The sequence below is a fragment of the Atractosteus spatula genome, chromosome 4 (assembly GCF_055471065.1).
Source record: "Atractosteus spatula isolate fAtrSpa1 chromosome 4, fAtrSpa1.hap1, whole genome shotgun sequence".
Classification (NCBI taxonomy): domain Eukaryota; kingdom Metazoa; phylum Chordata; class Actinopteri; order Semionotiformes; family Lepisosteidae; genus Atractosteus; species Atractosteus spatula.
Window position 1 is genome coordinate 18,133,929 of NC_142709.1, and position 24,343 is coordinate 18,158,271.

A 24,343-nucleotide genomic window follows, 5' to 3' on the forward strand; every position below is an offset into this window, starting at 1 on the left:
CAGCTAAATTATGCTGAGCGTTTTTGTGGGTGATTGGGAAAGCATAGCCGAAGCTTTAAAAATGAAACAGTAGTGCCAAAGTTGAAACTTATCTTCTGTTTTTGTCCTCGCCTTCGTGACAGTGCGATGGACAATATATCCCACTCCCTAGCCTCCAAGGGATTGCTGTGTTGAACATTCCCAGTTATGCTGGTGGGACTAACTTCTGGGGGGGAACCAAAGAAGATGATGTAAGTTTTGAATTTCAAAGGAAATGCGTATCAGACACCAGGGACCTTGTTTTCAGATGCTTTGTCATCCAAACGCAATATATATTTTCTGCCTGCATTAGTACTAACTAGTTACTCCTGAACAATTTTTGACTAGATTAGAAAAGCAAAGTAAAACCAGGATTTTTCATTGATAGGAGATGTTATCATTTAGAAACAGAAAGCTTTCTGTTCTTTCATTCAGCAGACAGTGCATAGAGTCACATACACAGTGGCCTAATAAGATACTCTCTTACCCTCGTTTTTCCAGAGTTCCTTTGAGCTGCATTTTTTTTTCAGAACCGTTGCATGATGGCTGTGCTTTTAGCTCCTCTGTTGACAGACTTCACCGTGAAAAGCGACCCACGGTGAACCCAGCAGTACAATTAACAAGTACAAGGAGATGTCTGTATGGCTCGCAAAAAGGGTAGTTTGTTTACGCCTCGGTGGGGCGAAAGAAGCTTGAATCATTGGAGCTTACAACTTATTAAGCTCCCAAAATATTATGATCATGAGAGGTTACTTTTGGATAATTTGTGTCCTTGGAGGTGCGGTTACATACTGTAACTTTAGCATTGCTAAGGAATATGGGCATCCCAGATCTCCAGGGAACTAGCACTTGGGATCACTCCAAGATCCTGATGGCCATGTTAGAATGGTGAACACCCCTGTATACTTACATTGGAGGTTGTTACATAAAATTACTGAATTGAAACCCTTTACGTCGGTTTTACGTTTTTCAGTATATAGTTCACTTGTCTGGGTATACTAAAGCCATGCATAAACTGTAAGAAAAGAGTGAAATGTATTTTTGCAATGTTCTGAAACCACATTAGGTCCAATTAGTTGCTTTTCTTTTCAGCTTTTCAGATAATGAATGTTCGGATCTGGTTCCAGTCAGTCTTGTTACCTCTTGTATTTCACGTTTTCCATTACCACAAGGCCGTAAATTAAAAATATATGTACTTATTTTTTCAGTTTAAAGCAAAGTCACTTTTTTAATGACTATGTGTGTTTTCTTTTGCTGTAAGTAAACATAGCTTTGCCAAGTGAAAAATAATTTGAGGGGATTTGTGGCTGTATGTGGTTGCAGTGATGTTTTAGCTCCCTCAAGTGGACCCTGGCGGAATAGCATTTTTCATGGCAGTACCTCTGAAATGGTTTTCAGCAAGTACTGAAAGCACCGCCTGAAAAACAAAGACAATGCCCGAAGCTGTAGGATAAGAAATAGATGTTCTTCACCCTCAGCATGACAGGCAGTGGTTCTATATATGGTGGTACTCTAAAGTTGCTTCTCAATCTTTTTTTAAGATCTTTTGTGCGCCGTCTTTTGATGACAAGATCTTAGAGGTGGTGGCAGTTTTTGGGAGCATGCAGATGGCGGTGTCTAGAGTCATCAAACTTCAGCACCACCGGATAGCCCAGGTGAGCCTACACTGGTCTCTGGAGTTGTCTTCTTTGCAACTAGCTTCTTATACGGTGCCTTTTGCCTTAGAAAGAAAGGGGTGCACATGGTGCTACACATACTCATGATGTTATAATTGACATTCTTGGCATGTATTTGTGTCTTATGTTGACTGTTTTAAACATAAGAGGTTTACAGGCGAGTGATTTGCTATTTTTGTTATCTTTTCTGCAGACACTGTTTTGGTGGTACAGAGCCATAGTGTTTTGTTCCTAATTGGGACTGATGCAGCCCTGATCTTAGTGAACCTCAGTGAGAACATCAGAATCTCTACAGATAAAATGTGGCCATTTGGTAGTTCATGCTCTTTAGGTGCTTCTGTAGTTCCATAATGCAATGTACTATACTGTACCAGTACTGTTGAGAGTAGAAACCTCCCTCTGAACCAGTAAGGGACAGTTTAAAGAAGCTTGAATCAAACCTTACCTCCATGTCTTTAGTAGGAGGAAGCAAACTGGAGCACAAGAGCACTAGGAGAATAACGTCAGACCAGTTCCTTGATTAATTTGTACAAGTTAATGTATTTTCCGCTTCAATAATTAACAGGGATTAAGGTAATTGAGATGGATTATAAAGCCTGCAGGATTGTAGTTTACATGACTAGAGTTGTAGACCCCTACCCTCTGGTATTAAAACCTCATCCACAGAAATTATTTGCATGCTGTTTCTAGGAACTGTCAGACCTGTCATGTTTGTTTTCCTTTTTCAGTGCCGATCAGTAAAGATCACAATATTGGGTGACGAAGGGGTTCCTATACAAGTGGATGGAGAAGCCTGGATTCAGCCTCCAGGAGTCATTAAAATCCTTCATAAGAACCGGGCCCAGATGCTGACACGCGACAGGGTGGGACTGGTTCCTTTAAACTCAGAAACTCAGGGGTTCCTGGTCCTGGGGAACCACACACCTGAGCACTCAATTAAATAATCGAGCCCTTAAGAGATCGAGCTTTTTAATTGTTTTTCAGTTCCTAAGCATCCAGAGTGTGTCTTTTAACTATTGTTTTCATAACTCTAAGATCTCCAACCTTTGAGAAAACCTTCTAACTGAGCAACCTTTTGGTTAATTAAGAATTTGTTTCTAAGCAAAGAGCTCCGCTGCAATGAAAACCAGCATGTCTGTAGTTCCCCAGAAGCAGAGATGGTGACCCCTGCTTTAATGTTATATGCTGTAAATGGCTTTGGGGTCTTGCTAGGTTTAGATTGAACTTTGATGGCTTTAGACTCACAGCTGTGTGTGGAGGTGTCTACATAAGTGCGTGGTCAGTTTTTACTGACTCCTGCACTGGCATGTGTGCAGGCCTTTGAGAACACACTGAAGTCCTGGGAGGACAAGCTGAAGTACGACAAGCCAGCACTGCGGCCCCACCTCTACCCTCAGCAATCAGTGGACTTGGCCACGGAGGAGGAGGTGGTCCTTATTCAGATGTGTGCGCGGGCCGCAGAGGAGCTCATCACTAGGTAACCTGAGAAGTGTGAACACAGCACTGTAAACGGGTCTTTCACACGTGTGCAATCAGTCAGTGCAAAATTCGCAGAATACTTTGCCTGAGTTATGCTGCGACGACACATAAAATACTATTAAATAAAAATAAAAATCGAATATATTTCATTTATCTAATAAATACAAATAGTGTTACAATTGAGCACTACATACAGTATAGTAAAATCATCTTAGTGTAACACTGTGAGCAAGGAAACACTGTGCAGAGACAAATATAGCCTTTATCTTTACGCTGTTTTTCAGTTTTCCATGAAAGAGGCTGTTACTTGTATTTTGTGGACCACTGGACATTTCCACGGTGTTTTGACAGCTAGTTTTAATACAGGAGGGCTCGGTGATTAAAAGTTCAATCAGCTGTGAATTATGAATCTGTGTCTTCCTCCAGGGCTTTAGAAAATGCCGTAAACTACAAGAGAGAGGCCTGACTTGGCTGGCTCTCACAAGAACCTCACAATGCCCCATTTTGTGTGTATTTCAGAATCTGTGAAGCAGCGAAAACCCACAGTCTGCTGGAGCAGGAGCTGGCCCACGCAGTCAACGCCTCCTCCCATGCACTCAATAAAACACATCCCAAGTTCCCGGAGGTAGCGAGACCTTTGCTTGCCCCAGCGGGCTTGAGGTTACCAGATGTGGAGCTCCAAGACAAGTTCTAAAAATATCTCAAGCTGTTCTACTTTTGGACATAACCAAAAGACCAGTTAATTGTTTCACTTCCAGGCTACAAAAGACGATAACAAAATCCTTACCCCTCCCTTGTCCTGCAATCCTATTGATACAGTATATAGAACTCCAACCTGCTCTCTGTCTAGTAGGCCCAGTATTTATATTGAGGGAGGAGCAGCAAAGCCATTGACAGGGTAAACGGCATTCTGCGGGAAGGTCTTGGTGGCTGGTTTATTGGTCTAATGGCTTTTTCCCACGCTGTTAATGTGGGTTACCACTGCTTCATTTTTGACATCCTGTCTTAGTCTTAGTCATAGGTATTCTATGTTGCAGACCTGATACATAGAGAAATTCTGTCTCAATTTGTTCATCAATTTGAGTATTTTAATTGGATTTCAATGTTGAAGACTCTTTATCGTGTTCCTACTGCAGTATTGTCAGAGTGCTCAAGGACCTTCTTATATATACCCCTTGATGCAGAAAATTAAGAGGAAATCCTGTACTGTCTCTGCTTAAACACAGCTCATATTTCATATTATCCAGCTCTTACCTCATAGACTGGCTAGAAAATTAAGTACATTTACTGTGCTTTATGTCATTGTTACTTCTATTATTCTAGCATTTTCATTTGCTTCATTTTTGGTTGAAATCAGGTCTGGGTTGGGTTTGTGTGTTTTCGAACAGTTCCTGTGTTTTAAATTGTTCTCACATAAACAAGGTGTTTTGTTTTAGAAACGAATAACAATTCAAAGTCTGTTTTTTTAGGCATTGTGCTAAAGGATAGCTCCACCCTTCACCACTACTTTCAAAACATTGAATATTGACAATATTTCCTCTTTTTATTTTATTTCTCTTTCAGTATGTACAGTATAGTACTAGCAAATAATAAACTGGATTGCTGCATTTCATCCACAGAGTCTAACGAGGAACACCGCGATTGAAGTTGCAAGTAACGTGAAAGCTTTACATAACGAAACGGAGTCCTTACTGGTCGGACGAGTTTCTCTGGTAAGTTGTGCACAGAAGTGCATTCTTCACACTCCTAGCCTACAGCTGACAGGCTGTTTGACTCATTCTGTTTCTGTGCACCATGAGGCTGGTAGCATTTGAAATTGCTTTGAAAACTGGAACAAAGAATCATTCAGGCAAAGGCCGGTAAAGGGTATTTTATTTTAGTGGCCCTAAGTGGAAAGGATGTTAAGTGGAAAAGAAGAAAGATGGCCAATATTTTTCTAATACACTTCTTTTTACAAACGTTTTGTGTATGAAAATTCGATACTGCATATGAATTGTTACCCGCATGTCGAATAAAGAAAGCCAACTTCGAAACTACGAGGAAACAATATCAAGAAAAAATTAGAAACCACAGCCAAATATAGAGGGAACCGAAAGGTGTCCTACATCTCCTTTAATATCAAGCGTATACATCACATCCCCCTAATTAATATGGGTGAGAGCTAGGACAGAGCCTAGAGCAGCACAAGAGACGTGTGATACAGTTCACATTGTCTGACTCTGTGCGTTGTTCGCTGTTGTGTGCGCTCTTACTTTTCATTATAATATTTGTTGTTTAGACTTTATCATGGACCCTAAAGTTGTTAAGAAAATAAAAATTGTGTGTAGTGTGTGTAATTACACAAAAAACAAATCAAGTGGTTACTGAATAGAGCAGACCTGTACTGTACTTAGGTACAATTAAGGATGTCTAGGGAAGCAGTGTCTTTTATTACTAAAAACACAAACCACTGTGTGAATGTTAGTTATGATTGTTTATTTTGTCATTTTTTGGTGAAAAAAGTAAAATTAGTGGTCCTTAAAGAATCGTTAACTCTTCCCCTTAAGAAGTAATAGAACAATTTTTTTTCTTATGGCTTATGGTTTATGGGAAGGAATTGCGTTCGTACAAAATGACAAAGTGTATACAGTACTCATAACCATATTGTAACAACATCTCAATTGTTGTTCTGTTCACGTGCCCCCATTTTTTAGTTTTCAGGACTTCTTACTTTTTGCACTGCTTGAACTTTCCTTTGTAATTGTGACTCCTGCAAATGTATCCAAATATGCAGGTGTATATGCACTTGGTGGTGAAATTATCTATTTATTATCTATTTAGAATCATTTCTATACTTTTCTGATAGAATTCAGGAGTGTAAGGTTTGGTTAGTTACTTTCTATTTTTGCTGTGGTTGAATGTCCCTGATTTAAAATGTCTGTTATTACTACGGTTTCATATTCCTTATTTGTACGTACAAGGTTCACATAACATGATGGGTTAGACTTTGGACTCATAACTGACATGTCTTGGGTTTGAGTCCCGGCTGCAGACACTGCTGTTGTACCTTCAGTGAGGTACTTTACCGCAGTTGGTCACCCAGCTCTACCAGTGTGGACCAGCACTGTGGGGGGGGTCATTCCTGCGATGGACAGCTGTCCCACCCAGGGGAGGGGAGTCCTGTTTTCTCTAATCGGCTTAACATCACAGAAACCAGACGTGAGCTCTGGTATGGACTGCACTTACAGCGCTGTGATCTGTATTCTGAAGGTAGAGGAGAAATCTCTATTTTATTTGTTTTTATTGTTTTCCCTCAGCAACTGGACCATCCGCATGAGGAGCTGCTTTCAAGTGCCCTGCACAGCGTTGAGCTCGAGCTCAGGAAACTGTCTGAGATCCCTTGGCTTTATCATATCCTTCAACCAAACGATGAAGAGGTAAGAGAATCCTTGCTAAAACGATTCAATTGAATGTCTATCCTATGACTGTGACTTCTAGGGTTTCTAACTGTACGAATGAGTGTCGTTTTATTTGAATGATTTCGTGAAACCGTTGGTAGATAGATGATGGGTAAATACTGAGTCAGAGCTCAGTGCTTGAGAGTTTAATTTTCATCTGTGTTGTCCCAGGAACAATCACTGGAATATGGCAAAAGGAACAGCAGAAGCACTATGTTTCGTATAGTGCCAAAATTTAAGAAGGAAAAACCCCAAAGACACAAGTCCAGCCCTCAGTCAGGTAAGTGTTTTCTACCTCAACGGACTTTGAATCACTTTCAGAAGGTTGGGAAAATTTTAGAACAAATGGAATAAACAAAACTGTATAATAATATTCCAATAAAAGTAGATTTGACTGCAGTACACCACAGTACTATTACAGGTTACAATTGACAGTTAATTAGCATCATTCAAAGAGCAGTGTCCATATCCAAGCATATGAATCTACAGTATTTTAACTTAGTTGGACAATGTTTAAAATAGTCTTTTTTGCAAATGCCATTAAAGGTATTCATGATGCAAGGAAGGGAAAGCAAGAAATGTGAATCGTTCTTCCTCTAAGGTTTCAGAAATTCCACATCCCCAGACTTGTCTTGTATCCTATCTTTTTTTTTCCTTTCTGGTACACTAAACAGGGCTTATATGGTGTGAATGCCGGTTACGGTGAGTGTCGAACTCCTGATTCACCCAAGTGATGTTTTAGCTCAGCGCAGTTTAAAACCTTCTGTGGGTGTGTGGTTTCCAGCTTGGAGAAGCAAAGAGAATGCACATTGTGCCCTGGCACTAATCAGTCCTGCCACATACAGTAGGCATACAGTAATAATAAGAACCAGTATTTTTATGGCACTTCTCATTGGACAGTACAGTACATCAATGTACTGGTATGGGCAAGCCTTTGTTAATGAGCATTGTATTACTCTATATACTATGCTACAATCCATACAAATTTTGTGTATTCAATTTAAAAAATCAAGTTACGTAATTCTGTGTAAACAAATGCACATAAATTACCTCAGTTTATGTACTTTTCTTCTACTACTTTTTGCATATCAGGTGTGTTTTTACACCTTAAAGGGTTCATATAGCAATTGACAGTATAATATTAAATGCCTTTTCTTACTTGTCAGCATACCCAAAAACCGTGATGTGATGCTGTTGTTTTCCGAAAGCATTTGAAACACATAAATGATTTATAAATATAAATGTGACAGTGTCATTCTGGAAGCAAAACCCAGTAATGCGTACACACTCAACATGTGATATAGTGTGTTTAGATTTTCAAATGGATTTTCATGACATTCCTCATGAAGATTGAGTCTCATAGTACTTTATTTCATTAATACATTATGCGCCTGTTGCATGCTGGGATAGGTCTTGGCTCCCATGCAACCCTGTACTGGATAAAGGGGTTAGAAAATGGATGGATGGGTGGAACATGCTGCCCAACCATGTTGCTTTCAAGAAACAGCTGGATGAGATCGTTATTCAGCTACTAGCTACCCAACAGCTAAACAGACATAATGGCCTCCTTTTGATTTCTAGCATAATTGTGTAATGTTCTTAACACACATGCCATTCTTCAAAGGACCAAGTCATGTCCAACCATCCATTTTCCAATCACTTTGTCCAGTACAGGGTCACAGGGGAGCTGGAACCTATTCTGGCAAGCAAAGGGCGCAAGGCAGGATACACCCTGGACAGGAGGCCGGTCCATTGCAGGGCACACACAGACACAGACATGCACTCACTCGCATCAGGGAAATTTACCTACCAGAATGTGTTTGGGCTGTGGGTGGAAACCGGAGCACCCGGAGAAAACCCACACGAACATGGGGAGAACCAACAAACTCCACACGGAGAGCCCTGCAGGTCCGGAATTAAACCCAGGGCACACCCCAGCGCTGTGAGGCAGCAATGCTAACTGTACCGTCCCAGGCCATTAACCAAAACATTGTGCGCTTGAAACCTGTAGCGCAGATGCCAACAGTTGAATTATACAGACTCAATAATGTAACTTCAAAAGTGTATCAATTTGCAAACACGACTGGCTGAGTTGTAATAAAGAAGTCCTTTGCTTTCTGTCTCTGTGTGCTTGACCGCTGAACAGACAGTCATATCAAGGTCACAGTCTAGGACGCAGTTTGATGCTTCGAGGAATATCAAGTGTATGTTTGTCTCCGGAGCAACAGACACAAGTTTCAACATTTTAAAACACATTAAAAATTGCCCTCCAGAATGCAAATAAAACAAGTAAAGATATTTACTTGCTTATGTTTATATAAACAGGATTATATAAACCGTTTAGGGAACATGGTTCAGAACAACTCTTTGTCTTTTTTTTTCATTGAGTTGTAGGAGTCGGAAAGGGCAGGAAAGTTCACTGATTTCCTCAATCGCACATGAAAATTAGCTCTGATCGCAGATTTCATAGAAGTATCACTGTGTTTTGTTTGCACAAGATCCAAATTAATTGCAGTTTCTAATTCTCAGAGAACAGGAGAAACACTTCATTAAATTTTAGTTGTGTTCAGTTGTGTTGTTTTAATTTGAAAAGGGAATCAATGCACAAATTAATAAAAATTTAGACAAGAACGCATGTATTTTAAAACACAGAACTGTGTAATGAGAAAGTGTTTATTAAAAAGGACTTTCTGATGGATTTAATTTCACTAGACTGTTCCCTGAATTTTGTGTAAATCAGAATGACTTGCCTAAGAAGATACAATTATCAGTATTTTTTATTGTTACTGAAAGGGAATTTTAAATTAACCTGTAAAATCTAACACCCCAGGAGCTCATGGTTATGAATGAGGTTCATGGGACTGGGGTGGATGCTGGGGACAGGGTAAGATCAGGAACCTAAATTAATATCAAAACTTTCCAAAAACAAAATCAGTTTGGATTTTTTTTCCTCTGTTAAATGCAGAATAGAAATGTCTTCATACCTACGTCATGTTGTCTGTAATGACTTTGCCTCCTGAATGTGTAAAATGACTGAACTGTGCTCATCTTACTTTTTTCTTTTTCTTCTTCTCAGACAACTTAGTTATGTTGGGCTCAGCTATAGGGCTGTCAGCCTTCCTGACCTTCATATTACACATTTTAAACTAATTGGTTCAATAATATTTATCCAAGTATTGTCAAAACAAAATTTCAATATTGGCATTGAAATTTATAAAAAAATCAAACAGTTCTTTTTTCCCCAACATCACTAGGTGACATGAGGAAAAGCTGTGTTTTACTTTTGCAAAACCTGTTGGATGTCAACAGTGGTTAAATATGAGCCCTACTGTCTAAGCAATCGCTTAGTCTGATATCATTTACTATGAAGCTTTCAGTTCTGATTAATTACACCCAGGAGATCAGTCAGTGGTGGAAATAAACGGATGTCTGCTTATTTTCAAGGTTGATTGTTAATGCTCTATGTCATTCAGTCCTTCTCAGTCAAGCCTACCCATTCGTGAGCATTCCAGTGCAGTTTATTTGTTCATAATGTTGTCTTATGCCCAGAGAAAGAAAAACTCAGCTGTCGAATTGTCTCCAAAAAAGGCACAAACCAAGTTTACAAAAATGGGATTTTATTACATTTAGATCAAGAAAAGTGAAAATACAGAGCAGGAATTAGATGCAGTCCTTTCAAGCATTTGAACAAAGGATGGCCATTAACACATCCACTTAATACTAAATCAACAGCTTAAATGAATACAGTCAGACAGGATACATTTTTCTAGCCTCTCCTAAGCACAACATTTGAGCTACAGTGGAGAATGATTTTCTCAGGCCTTTGCAAAAGAAATAATTTTAATGCCAATTTGATCCGAATGCAAACAATCTGAACTACTGCAATGCTGATCTGAAATGAAGCAAATGAAAACCATATTCTCCGACCCAAAGCTCACTCTTTCCCCTGTGATGTTGTTGTAGATATTTAGGAGTATTTTGTAAATACTTAGTAAAACATCTGCTTCAACCAGGCCTGTGTTTGCTATTCTGAAATATACAGTTGATCCAGTTTATTCAGATCGCATAAATAATGTCAAATGCTGCCAGATACACCATATGGGATATTCTGAGCATAAAGTAAAAAGGAATGCCCAGTCTAGACTAAAGTTTCTATTTTGAAATCTTAAATCTTTTCTTTAAATAACAAAAACCCACACTGTTAGATCATGGGAAGAATTTTCATAACCAATACCCTGTATCCATATGCTAAGTCACAAGGAGACTGCAGTTGGGCTGAAGACCATTTCAAGCCCATCCATCCATTTTCTAACCACTTCTTCCAATTCAGGGTCAAGAGGGAGCTGCCGCCTGTTCCAGCAAGCAGTGGGCGCAAGGCGGAACACAGTACATCCTGCATGGGAGGCCAGTCCCTCACAGGGCACACGCAGACTTGCACACACTCACATCATCAGGTCACAGTTAACCTACCAGCATGTCTTTGGACTGCGGGAGGAAACCAGAGCCCCCAGAGGAAGCCCCCGGGAACACAGGGAGAACATATGAACTCCTCGCAGATAGCGCCCCTAGGTCCGAAATTGAACCCAGGGCCCCAGCACTGAGAAAACATCAACACTAACCACCGCGCCACCGTGCCGCCCACACTCTCAAGTCAACCTTAAAAAACTAAAAAGAAAAACAAATTCCACGGATCAAGGCGCTGGCGGATTGAAATGTACTGTACGTTCACGGGTCCTACTGCTGACAGTGGGGCCGGAGCAGGCTGGCTAGGGCTGTAGTCTTGTGACATGAAAAAGACAAGTGGCTGGACAGTGGGCGGGTCAGAGGATTCGGTCTGATCTCCCTCGTTTCTCCCCCCGTGTGCGGTCACTGGGTTCATAGCTGCGAGTCAAGAGGTGAAAAACCCTTAACTGGCTAATTGAAATCGGGTGCATGTAACAAAAACAATTGGCTAGACCAAATTTACATTCAAAACCCCATGTTATTTCAGTCTGTTTATAGAGGTTAGCCATGTTTTTCTATGTGGTATATGTACATCATGACATATATCACATAGGAAAGTGGTATTCAGTTCTATCCCCCAATTTGAGACTTCAAATTCTCTGGAGTACATATCCATGAGTTTATGTGGTAATAAAAAGCAAATAACAACATTCAGGTCAAGTATTTATAACTCATATAGCTCAGAAAACGTACAGGCAGGTTATTATAGAAGTAGTGGCAACAGTACCCCTCTGAGAGTTTGTGTAGCAGCACATGGATACAGGGTATTGGAGTAGAGAACGACACATTCCTTTTGAAATTAGTGCCCAGAACATTTTGTCAATAAATAAACAGATGCTCAGACTTAGGTTGCACAGGCTTCACCTATCCTCTTTCCTATGTCCTGTGTCAATGGTGGAAGTCCTACTAAACAACCTGCATGTGAAACCTCTGAGACCTGGTGTCTATTGACCGGAAACTGTAAACCTCTTAACCCGTCTCTCGCTATCTGCTGCAGCAATTCCTCTGCCCTGTTTGTTTTCCTCTCTTTGGCCTGACCCTGTTTGCTTCGTGATGCATTTGAGCTCGTAGAAATTAAGGGGCTTTTGCTCTTAACTTTGGTAGTTCAAAGGTGGGGCACTGACGAAGTGGCTGCTTGGCTGGATCTGCTCAGCTTGGGAGAGTACAAAGAAATCTTCATCCGCCATGACATCCGAGGCTCTGAGCTGTTGCACCTGGAAAGGCGCGACCTGAAGGTATTCCCTTTGTGCCTAACTCTATCCTTGGAAACGTAAAAAAAAAAGCTCTCCTTTCCCTTCTTCTCACGCATTCTTTTCTCTGCTCTCTGTCTTTTCTGCCTCTGCCCCTCTTTGCTGTTGTGTGCTGCACTGCTTGGCTTTCTCTGTGCAAACGTTGTTTGAGAACAGAACTAATTTACTAACACTGTGTGCTCATTCTGTAAGCCTTTTTTTAATTTTGTACAGCGTTTTCAGCTCCTAGAACGCAGAGACAGACAAGGCTAAATTATGCTCTTAAAAATATTTAATTGAGATGTCAATTGACTGGAGTTACATTGGATAACTGCATTGGATCAGCCAAATGTATAAATAACAATGATAGTGGGAAATAATTACCAGTGCCTGTTTCACAGTCAAAATAAGATTTGGGAACATACGAGGCAGTGCTTAACTGTGGATTCTAGGTATTTGACACCAACAGCAAAAATGCTCAAAAACAAGGTATTAAAAAACATGGTGGTAGGTGTTTGAAGAGAAGCCTTTAGCTAGTGGCCACTGTTATCAGATGTCAGTAACAGGACACATATTTAATTCCTTTATTTTCAAAGTGTCAGCTTTATAGCAGTTTAACATTCGCGATAAGAACAAGATTCATATCAAGACCGGGTTCAAATCTTAGTCTTACCAAGGTGGATGTTTAATGACTCAATATGTCTGTAAATAACACAGATCTTCAAATGAGAGGACAATGGGCATATAGCACAGGAAACTGGGCACGTCTCTGGAATTCCTGACAGGATATGCCAGAGATTGTGTAACTGTGACTTGTGTGATTCATATCTCAAGACTGACCAAAAAAAATACGTTTCTGGTCTAAGCCTACTACTAAAAGCAAGTGAAAACATAGTATATCCCATACTGTTTTTTTTTATTTTAGCTGATGTGTCTAATATTAGCAATGGTTATATGTTAATTCATTTACTTGCATTAGGCTCGCTCTTAAATTTATTTAGTAAATGACAGGGACACTTTTTGTGCAGTTTAGCCATTACTTTTTCATGTTTATATGTGGAACATGTTTATAACCCATGGAATTCTCTGATCTATAGGTTCTTAAGTCTTATAATTTACAAATTTGGCTCCAATACCCAAACACACACTCAGTAGGAAGACACCTATACTCTTTATTTCATGAAGGAAATTTCACAATGAAGAGCAAGGCATTCAGACGCACTTTACAGAGGTGCTGAGAACTGTATAGTGACATTCAGGGAAGAGAGGAACAATTTGTTCATTTCTCCAAAAGAAATATCAATCCCCATGTTGTGAAAGATAAGGACAATGTAGTTACTAAAACACAACAATATATGTATCTGAGCCTTATCTTGGACTGTGCCAGTTATCATCACTCTGTCACCATTGTTTAACACATGTGTCTTCATCATTAATTTTTATTGGATTACCATTTTTCTTGGGCTGTCTTTGTTGTCTTCAGTTAATTAATTTAATATTTTCTACCTTCAGCAGTCTGATTGTTTGGAGGGAATTTCTAAATCGGATAAAAATTATCTAAAATTTCTGTTGTACATTGCTTTATCTTGCAGAAGACTACTCTTACAATGAGTTATTGTGCTTAAAGAACCAGCTAACATAGTTCCCCCTATATACTGTATATATTCACTGACATTATGTATTGCATATATACAGTACATGTACTGTATGTGATGTGTGTAAAATAACCAAACTGTTCTTTGTTATGTTATAAAGCTAAAAGTACCTTTCTCCACTAAATATTCCAACAGTAGACTGTTATCAAACAATACTATTTTGAATCTGGGTTTCAAAAAGAAGTATTTTTTGTTCCCCATGACACATTTAAAGCTTTTTTTGATACAGCATTTTGCTCAGTAGGACATGGTCAAAATCAAGCTTCTAAACCAAAATATCTCTGTTGCTACCTTTCCAATGGCACTCTCCCTCATTTTTGCAAAGTTTAAAGAGGAAGCTGAAAACGGTCACCTTTTTACGTTGCGACTCTGGGTGATTTCAGCAACACACCTGTACGACTACAGACTTTCTTTTTCATATTTTAGTAGCGTAGCACATTTACGGGATATGATTTCCAGACTATAACATTGTGCAGTCCAGCTCTTTTAAATTCTCTTTCTGTATACTGCGATGCACGTTTTACCGTTTTAGTCTTAGCAGTGTTTACTACACCTGTCTTCTGCAGTTGGTCGTATCTGTTACTCATTACTCATTGAGACACGCCCCTAGATTTTCAAAATAGTTTGAAACCCATTTCCTGCTTTGTCCTGGTTGCCTGTTTTCTCAAAATGGCCAGATTTTTTGTAAGCTACTGGGAGCCGGAATGTAATTAGTTTACCTGTATGTTCTGACAGGATAGAAACCCGTTAAGTTTAAAGGTGAAGTCCTGGACTGTCACTAGCCCTGCATTCCTTTCTGAGCTCATCACTTTCACCCTGTTTCCTTCAGAGGCATTCTGCAGTAGAGTGAAAAAATCCAGCGACAAATGACCATAATTTAGCTGTGTTTGTTGATATGTTTTGGGTGTTTTACAACTCTGGAAGATGTCACTTTGCTGCAGGAAGCTGTCCGACTACACTGAGCCCTCTAGACTGGAATCGCGTCATCATCTCGCATCCAATATCTCTTTTTTGGGGACTTTGACTCAGAATCACAAGAGGTACCCGTCTGATTCAGCCTTTGTTTTTGTCGTTACTCTAGGACCTGGGGATAACGAAGGTGGGACACATGAAGCGAATTCTTCAGGGAATTAAAGAACTCGCCAAGAATACCCTGTTGGAGCTGTGACGTACCAGGGCCAACCGGCGTAACGGAGGCCAGCTTCTGAGTGTTTCGCGCACACGACTTTGAGGAGCCCCTAACTTAAGGGGTAACATAGTCCGAGAGCCTGGTACAGAGACTGGGAGGATTAAGAGGGGGAAGAAAGTTGTTTTGATAGTTAATCCTTTGCTAAAAGGAATGACTGCACTCTGCTTAAAAGATTTCAAAGTCTGTGCCAAAAAGCAAGCAAGGACTCGAGAGACGTAATGATGTTGGAAGTTGTCAATCTTTTTTAAAAGCCATTTTAATGTTCTTCATGTATGGCACAAACAGGTATGCAACTGTTGGTAAAAAGCAGAGGCTGCATTACCACAGACACACAAGAGGTAGCAAAACATAGGACTTCCATAAAGAAAGCGTCATCAATTTTGCATATGGCTTCATTATAGCAAGTCAACATATCACTTTACAATAGACCGCTAGCTTTTGGTAATGTGATGCAACATTTTAGGTATAACTTGTTTACATTGTACAATGGTAAGGTGACCAGTGGTTTATCTTTATTCAAACTGTGGTGGACGAAACAGAAAAGATAGATTAGTGACCAAAAAAGTGAAAAGGTTCAGAAGCGGTGAGATAACAATGCATGGTGTGCCTGCTTAATTTGGTATATCTTTTACTGCATGATAAATGTTTGATTTTTTATGTACAAGAAGAACACTTGAACAAGTTTTATATCGATTTAATATCCTGTAATTTACTACTGAAGTATCTCTTTGCTCTAAAGTAGCCTTTTTCTATTCTTGCATGAACCTACTCTGTGTTAAGGAATTGTGCGAACTGTAGCATCTGTGCCATATCCTGAAGGGTAGTTATTGCATAGCGCGTTTCACAGACAGATTGCCATACTTTTTTTTAAACAATAACTTCGCCCAGAACATTTCAGAACCCGGAAGGACACTGTCAGTGATTTCTTTTTCACAATATTTTGTAACTGTGAAAACCAGTACCAAAGTGAAATGTTCTTTTACATTTCAGTGTATTTAGAGTTGATTCCTTCCTCACATTGACATTAGAATGTCAACTGTTCTCAAAACTCACATTAGATCTAAAGTCCCTAAATCTTCCACTAAATGAGAGAACTAATCCCTAGAACAGAGGAAATTTTACAACTGAAATTAAAGCCAAAAGATGAAGGACTGTTCAAAAGAGTTGAAGATATTAACAATTTACTGTTTCATGAGTAAACACTCAGGCACCTATTGCCAATGCTGAAATAGTAATAGTGTTAGAATAGTCTTTGAAAGAATTTAGTGGATGAATAATCCTCTGTGTTTGCACCTTCAAGTTACATTTTTCCTGTTGTACTTAAAACAAACATCATAGACACACAGTTCAGTCTGTTGCTAAATTAACTGCAATGTGGTAGCTTATGCACTAATCTCAAACATTTCTAAATATATAATATATAAGTACATTATAAGTATATTCTGTATGTTGGTTAAATTACAGAAATTATGCAGCTGAGCTGCGACACACTTTAAGTGCTGCTTTGTTGTTGGAGCATGCAGTGTAACTTAAGCTAGCACATTTATAAGACTCACTGTACTAACTAAAAGTAGGTTTAAGCATTGCAGGGCATATTGTATGATGCTAAGGTTTTATCACATAATGCAATGAAAATGTATATTGGTAAAGTTGTTATTTATAAGCTTTTTTAGTATTTGATGTATTATAAACTAATTACACATCGTCAAACGCTCACTGCACCAGAGCGCATATTAAGTTAGAAATGGCAATTTTAGGGATTTATTCTGTGTGTTAAATTGTTATATGCTGATAAAGGTGCAATATTCTATTTATTTTAACTTTTTTAAAAGGTATAATTTAATTTTTCTTCTGTAGCAAAAAGCGATTTTCCTGCTCCTCTCTTTATAGATAAATGGTGAACCATTAGAAAATGAAGAAAATGAAACATTTATCCAGAAACACTTCCATAATTCTATTGATTATCCTGTTGAACTATGCTTCCTTAAATGTTTGCCAAATGTGAAAAGGGTCCATGTGTCCATCATATCGTCACCACAATCTTTCACAGAAGATTGACATGTTGTTGTTTAGTAAATGCAGTCATTTCATGGACTGTGACAGAGTGTTGCAGGTCCTTTAGTGATACATTTCCCCTTTCACGGAACTTGATTTATATCAATTCATTGTGGTGATGAACTGCTGTACCTTTGAAATGGAAGTGCTATAAATTCCTGATTCCTGTAGGGGGCGCAGAACTCACACACTGTAAATCCGTCAAACGAATGGTTCATTTCATGTATTATAAGGAGCATAATGCCTACTACTTCATGCTTGAGACCCTACATACCTAATATGCAGCACATTGAAGTGCAAATCTGAGAGAAAGACAACTTCTTGCTGTAGCCACAATCGTATGTCTGTCCAATGATTTTCTGTGTCTTGTTCAGTTTCAGATTTCTCTGGTATATACTGTACACACTGGGCAGATGAGTGGAGAATAGTTGTTAGCAAATGGAGCTGTCTGAACTATAACACCTCCAATGCAGACAGCTGCTTAGTTTTCTTTACCCACTTTAAAATGGAAAGTATGTTTAGGCTAGTCTGGGAATTAAGAATGAGACTGAGGTATGAATCAGAACAGTGATGCTCTCACCAGTTGTAAATTACAACTCTGTGCTAGATGGTGGCCTTTTAATTGCTAAGAGTTTCTTCCTTCTACCCAGTAAAAAAAACAAACACGATTCATTACTGGGTATATGTTATTTATGTTTGGCAGGTGAGACAAGGAATGGTTTTGATCTGGGCCGAAATCTCTTTGATGAATAACTAAATATCAGAATAAAAAAAATGTTGTTGCACATACCATGTGGCTGAAATTATGAGAATTGTAGGCCCTTACCTCTTCTGCATGCATTTAAAATGGCAGCTTACAGATATGTGGATACTGAACATTTCATTTACAGTAATTGGAAGGTGTAGCATACAGTAGCTTCAGGCTGGGCCTGCTTATCTTGACTGGCTCAGATAACGAGCTTTGAGACCATACACCTCTATTTAAGGACACCAATCTTCAATTCCAGACTGGTAAGAAAGAAGGTATTTCTTACTAAAGCCAACATCAAGGTGCTAGGAAGAGAAGAAAAATACATTCACAAAGATTCCAGATATATTGTTTTAATCTAGAACACATACAGTACTATATAATTTTCACTAAACCCATTGGAGAGATGGTTCTCCTCATTCTGATTTGCAGTTTAGTTACGCTTTCAAGATGAAAATCATATCCCTTGAAAGGAAATGAGGCGTGTGATGCATTCATATATGATGCTTTCATACCGGCCTGTTTTGATATTAATCTATAATGCAATCTGTTGCACTAATAATGTTTACCACAATCGTGATGTTACCTATACTAGTACCTCTATCAAGTATTATTCTCCAACTTGTAAAAACAAATTCTATATTACAGGTAAGGTAAGCAGTAGTCTAGGTTATTTTAATACTTGTGAGAGTAAAACCTGTGTTTGGTATATATTTATTATAAGTGAAGTGTGAATAATTGTGGGATTTGCTATTTTTAATCAGTATTTATAGTTTTTTACAACTCTAGTTTATAAAGATCTAATCTGTTCTAAATTAGCTTACAAATTGACTGAGCATTCCTTCTGGTTTTGCTGCTAGAAAGAAAGACAGATGAGGTTTGAAAAGTTACAAAATGCTTCACTGGGACAAGCATTTATTTTTTACTTTTTTCAAAATGTCTTAATTTTTTTTCTCTGGCACACACACTGGCACATGTGTAGGACCCAGAGTTAAGCAAATGTGAGTTAAAGGTTTCAAGTAAAATGTTCTTCCTCTATTGTGGAAGGTCCCAAAAAATGTATTCTGGTAGGTGAAATATTATCAGTTCAGTTTTTCTAACCTTGCTTGAAATTGAAAAATGTTAACACCGTTTAAAACTGGAGGCTTTCCCCAGGCCTAGTCACAGTTTAAAATATGTTTCTTTTATTCTCATGCAAAACATCTGTCAAGGTTTGTCCTCAGGTTTTCTGTTTTTAAAAACTTAAATCATTGTTTTGGGGTTTTGCTTATCCTGGGAAAAAACAAACAAATACACATTTATCATTTCCATTTTTTCTTTATTTCGTAACATACATAAGATAAGATAAGATCACTTTATTAGCCGTATACAATTTGTCTTTTCGCATACCCCAGCTTGCTCTCCATGAGACACACAGGCACACAGACGGGGAGAGAGAAACTTGGGGTCAGAGTGCTGGGTCAGCCATTTATACGGCACCCCTGGACCAGATGGGGTTAAGGGCCTTGCTCAGGGGCCCAACAGAGTAGGATTCCTCTGCTGGCAACTGGCAACCTTCCAGCCACAGTGCCACAGTGCCAATTTTGGACATAGGGTGCTGTCTGCATGGAGTCTGTATGTTCTCCCTGTTTTAGCTGGGGTTTGCGCTGTGTGCTCTGGTTTCCGCCCACAATCCAAAGACATACAGTACAGTACCGGTAGGCCCTGGTTTGTGTGTCGGTGTCTGTGTGTGCTCTGTGATGGGCTGGCGTCACATCCAGGGTGTATCCTGACTTGCGCCCACTGCAAGCTGGGATAGGCTCCCAGGTTAAAGTGGTTAGAAAATGGATAGCTGGATCAAACGATATGGATTTAAATTCCATAAAGAGCAAATGCGTTTGCATGGAATGTACTCTAAATTCCTTCCCAGTAGTTTATAAGTTTTACATTTGGGTCACATGGTTTTCTGTCCACTGGACCTAAATTGCATTTGCAATATTTACTTTTTGAATATTTTGAGAGGAACCAAAAAAGCACCTTTTGTGACTGTGTTACCATACCATTTATGATTTTAAAATAGAAACAAAAACAATGAACTACTACAGGTGGGTAGCTGTGTCAGCATGCGCCGGCTGCAAAGGAACAAGAAATAGATTTATTCCATGCTGAAAAAAAGAAGAAAGAAAACACAACATTTCGGCCGTGGAGCCTGAACCTTTCTCACACCTGAAGAAGGCTCCACGGCCGAAACGTTGTGTTTTCTTTCTTCTTTTTTTCAGCATGGAATAAACCTGTTGTTCCAATGAACTACTACAACTTTCAATTTCAAGTAATGTCAGAAACATGGAATTGTGGTGCGGCTCCATTTCACTGTTGGACACTTCTCCTGTAATAGCTTTTAAACACCTGGAAATATGTAAAGAAGAATCATATATAATCATTCAGAGTGGTCTAAAAAGTACAGTGCTTGTGACAAAAGGTTCTTCAGTTTGTTTCTGTTCTTATCTTACTCTATGTTCAAAGTAGAACATAAACATTTTATTCTGACATGTGTACTGCAATAAACATTGTATCTCTCTTTAGAGAATGTTATCTTGCCCCCATTTAACACTCTACAGTGCTACACAGACTAAATATGGTCATTTATTGTTAAATAGGTGAAATGTCTAACTCTAATGAACTTTTTAACTGTCTGGTAACAGTGATAAACCAGTCGTTTTTTTTGGATTGCCTAGCTTTTAAATTAAAAAGTCCATAATTCTGTTTAAATGAAAGGTTGCAGCTCGTAAGTGCTGCCTCACTGTATTAATTTGAAAGAAATGTTTAATTATCCATATTACTTATTGGCTTTGGAGTGGGTGGATACATCTGTTTTCCACTACATGGGACTGAGAAAAAAATAATAATGCTTTAGGTGAGGACGGCAAGAAATGATAAGGTATTGACCATAGTATTTTATTGTTTCTTCATGAGTATTCCTTTACAGGATTATACAGTATTTTAGAAAAAGAGGGCAAGTGATCTCACTTTTCTTGTACCCTTTTAGGAAGTTAACTTGATCTCTTCCTGTGCACTGTAGGACTCCTAACCAAAGATGAAAACAAAAAAGCGGTCATAGATGTTTTCTCATGAAAACTAGGGAAATCTGAAATAGTTGTGCTTTTTTTTTTAAAACTCAGCAGAGAGTAAAACAAGAGAGCTTTAAAAACAAGAAATGCAGAAACCATTTAATGTGTTTCTGAATCATAATGCATATTGGTTCGACTAACAAAAACAAAATGGGAGTCTAGTATACTGCCAACATATGCAATGGAGACAAAGATGTGCAGAATGTGCACTTGCTGGTGGTGTCCTTGCACTGATGGATTTTAAAAAATGCAGTGGTTGATTGAGACTGTCACATGACAATATTGAACAGGCAAACAGCAAACATCTGCTTTCATTTTGCTTTGCAACAGTTAAATAATATTGTCTGCACACTTGGGTTCAGTGTCCCAAGATCCAGAAATGATTGAGATGGTGGAGCTCCTACTGTAGTCCTTGCTCCAGCTGTGCAAGGTATTCCCTTCAGCCCCCTGTTACTGAAAAAGGACGAGTATTTGTCCCAGCTGCCAATGACTTTATTCCCACATGTGCATTCTTCAGAGCTTTCAAGGTGGAGCTGTCCCTCTATCACTTTCTGGATTACGTAATAATACTGTAGGGGACCCTTGTCAATATTTCTCAACCAAACATTAGGTGAATGTTAGACAACGAGTTGGGCTTCTGTAATAGAATGAAATGCTTCATGCATATAAATGTAGAATCCAGACAGTACCAAATGTGCAGTTGAGGTTGAGTCTGCAAAAATTTAAATTGGTCTTGTACAATTATTTTACCGTAATCTAGAAGTCTTGCATCTCTATATTTTCCCCTACTGTTATTTCTGCTACCAGCAGACTAACACTGAAACTGTAGCACTGAAGAAGTCTGTGACCCCGCACAGGAAATATTTTGTCCCCCTTTAGATTTTTCGTTTCACCGAGAGAGAGGCACACAGGCGGTTCTGAACACATACTGTATAATTTACAAAAAAAAATGCCTCTCTGAATTCTCTGACTAAGCCTTAAATCACCAAAAGTCAGTTGTTTTTTTTTAATGTCTTTTGTTTTGTAAATGTGCTGTTGACTGCCCTTACAAAAATATACTGCACCTAGTTAGTGCAAGTTCTAATGCAGGAACCCTCTTTGTAGTAGAGCTGTACCACATACTACAGTCCATATCACAATTAGTCTATATTGCTTTATTAAGATACTCCTTGGAGTCACACAAAAGATTGCACAACCCGTGCAGCATAAATACTGCAATATATTTTATAAGGGTGCTTGGTCCACTTACAGCATAGAGCTTAATGAGTGTTCCAGCTGTGTAAATATGTGAAGCTTTAAACTGCCTGGTATCACAACCAACCAATTTGTCTATTTACAGAGCAGGATAAGGTATTTTTTGGTTTTACTAATGTTAAGGAGAAATGAGTTTCATTTGTTTACATACTGTTTACAATGGCACAGTTTTATTTTTAATATAAATACAATATTTGAGTATTGCATAAGGTTTAAGAAAAAAAATGTTTGTGTTTTCACCTTTGGAATATAATGTTACAGTTACTTGTATAGATATTTGGGTGACCTTGTTAGGTAGTAATTTTTATGACTACTAAGTGACTGTTTTCTGTGCCTTTTTTATTGTAGAATGCATGATTAATACCTATTTATTACTGTATGGAAGTCACTGAGATGTGTATTTTTGTATTCTGCTGAAATCAGTGGTTCAATTTTGTTGTACATTTTGAAATGCCTTAAAGTAAAGGCTACCAGTTAAGATCTTCCTACCTAAATAAAACTGAATGCATTCATGATGTGTTGTATTTACTCTTTTCAAATGTCAAAACACCCCAGGCCATGTTCATAAAACCTTTGCAGCTGTTTTAAACGAACACCTGCTTTTTCTTGAAAGAAAACCACAAAAATTAGGGGAGTGAGATACATCTTTGTGTACACTTTTTAGAGTTTCTGAAAGACATTTGTTTTAATTTATATTACAGGTGGTAAAAATAACATTTAATTCCACCTACTGTCTGAACATTTGGGCTTAATTTGATAAAAATAAAAGGATATTAGAGCCAGAGGCTATAATAATAAAATATATCAATTCCCCAAAAGTGATTTATGCAAAGTTATATAATACTTAAGTATTAATGTAATTTCAATGTTATTTCTCAGCTTGTTCCATCCTTCTATAGGAAACATTAAGTATTTTTAAAACACATAATTTCAATTAATCCCAGTGCCTTTTCCCAAACAGAAACTGAGCTTGGTTTAAAATCAGTATATGAATACATGTGTATAGAAAGGAAGATATAATAGTAAGATTGTAAAATCCTATCGTAAAAATAGTAAAATCCTCAAAATTTGGGATTGTAAGCTTTATAAGGCAGCAGAAAAACAGAAGAGTATTTCTCATTTAGTGCACTTATACACTGACACAATGTGAGCTGTAAACCCACCATAGCAAATGAATGTGCCTTAATATATTGCAGTATTAAAAAGGGCAATAAAATATTTCATAAGAAGGGATCAGGTGGTTATGAGAGTAAAACACTCAGTGTTCTTGAATAGTTATTATAGTCTCCTGCAGAATGTTTATGAGCTGAAGAAAGCAGATCACAAGATAGAGTTGTGTAATCTGTAAGAATATCCCTCATAAGAGGCTTGAGAACCTATCCACTGATTGCAAGGTATGAACAAATTTGAGCATCATGAACTTAGAAATATATGCTATTTTGACAGATGTCCAATTTCATAATCATAATAATAATTCCTTCTACTTCTGTAGCACTCTTCTGGACACACCACTCAAAGCTCTTTACAGGTAATGGGGACTCCCCTCCACCACCACCAATGTGCAGCCCCACCTGGATGATGCAACGACAGCCAAAGTGCACCAGTACGCTCCCCACACACCAGCTATCAGTGGGGAGAAACCGGAGAAAACCCGTAACACCCCACATCCAGAACTGAACCAAGGGGCCCTGCGCTGCAAGGCAGCGATGCTAACCACAGCACCATCCAACATACAACTAAAATAACAAAACATTATTGGCAGAGAGCAGAAACTTTGTTCACCCTGAAACTTCTTATCTCATGCTTTTGGATTTGTACAGTAAATAAAATATGCCGACTTAATCATTTTCCCAAAGATATATACTGTATGAAGACGGAAGTATTCACCAAAATACAGTACATTAAACTACGCCGAAAATTGAATGCACAATATCCTAAAGTTCAAAGTCACCATGTTATACAAAAGGGAAAGCATCATATTACAATATAACAC

At 38.5% G+C, this 24,343-nt stretch overlaps 1 protein-coding gene across 5 annotated transcripts in view; it reads left to right on the forward strand.

The window, feature by feature from the left end:
• The window catches only part of dgkh (diacylglycerol kinase, eta), a 101,879-nt gene extending 79,016 nt beyond the window's left edge, over positions 1-22,863 (forward strand). For 4 of the 5 annotated variants that reach the window (XM_088913411.1, XM_088913408.1, XM_088913410.1 and 1 more), the window contains 10 exons: positions 123-230; positions 1,560-1,673; positions 2,423-2,557; positions 3,011-3,171; positions 3,693-3,798; positions 4,793-4,885; positions 6,470-6,589; positions 6,782-6,890; positions 12,218-12,348; positions 15,079-22,863. In XM_088913411.1, coding sequence (XP_088769537.1) covers positions 123-230; positions 1,560-1,673; positions 2,423-2,557; positions 3,011-3,171; positions 3,693-3,798; positions 4,793-4,885; positions 6,470-6,589; positions 6,782-6,890; positions 12,218-12,348; positions 15,079-15,165 — 1,164 coding nt within the window. In that variant the 3' untranslated portion in view covers positions 15,166-22,863. The remainder of the gene's footprint in view (positions 1-122; positions 231-1,559; positions 1,674-2,422; positions 2,558-3,010; positions 3,172-3,692; positions 3,799-4,792; positions 4,886-6,469; positions 6,590-6,781; positions 6,891-12,217; positions 12,349-15,078) is intronic. The other variant, XM_088913412.1, reaches the window with a different exon arrangement.
• Positions 22,864-24,343: the final 1,480 nt, after the last annotated feature.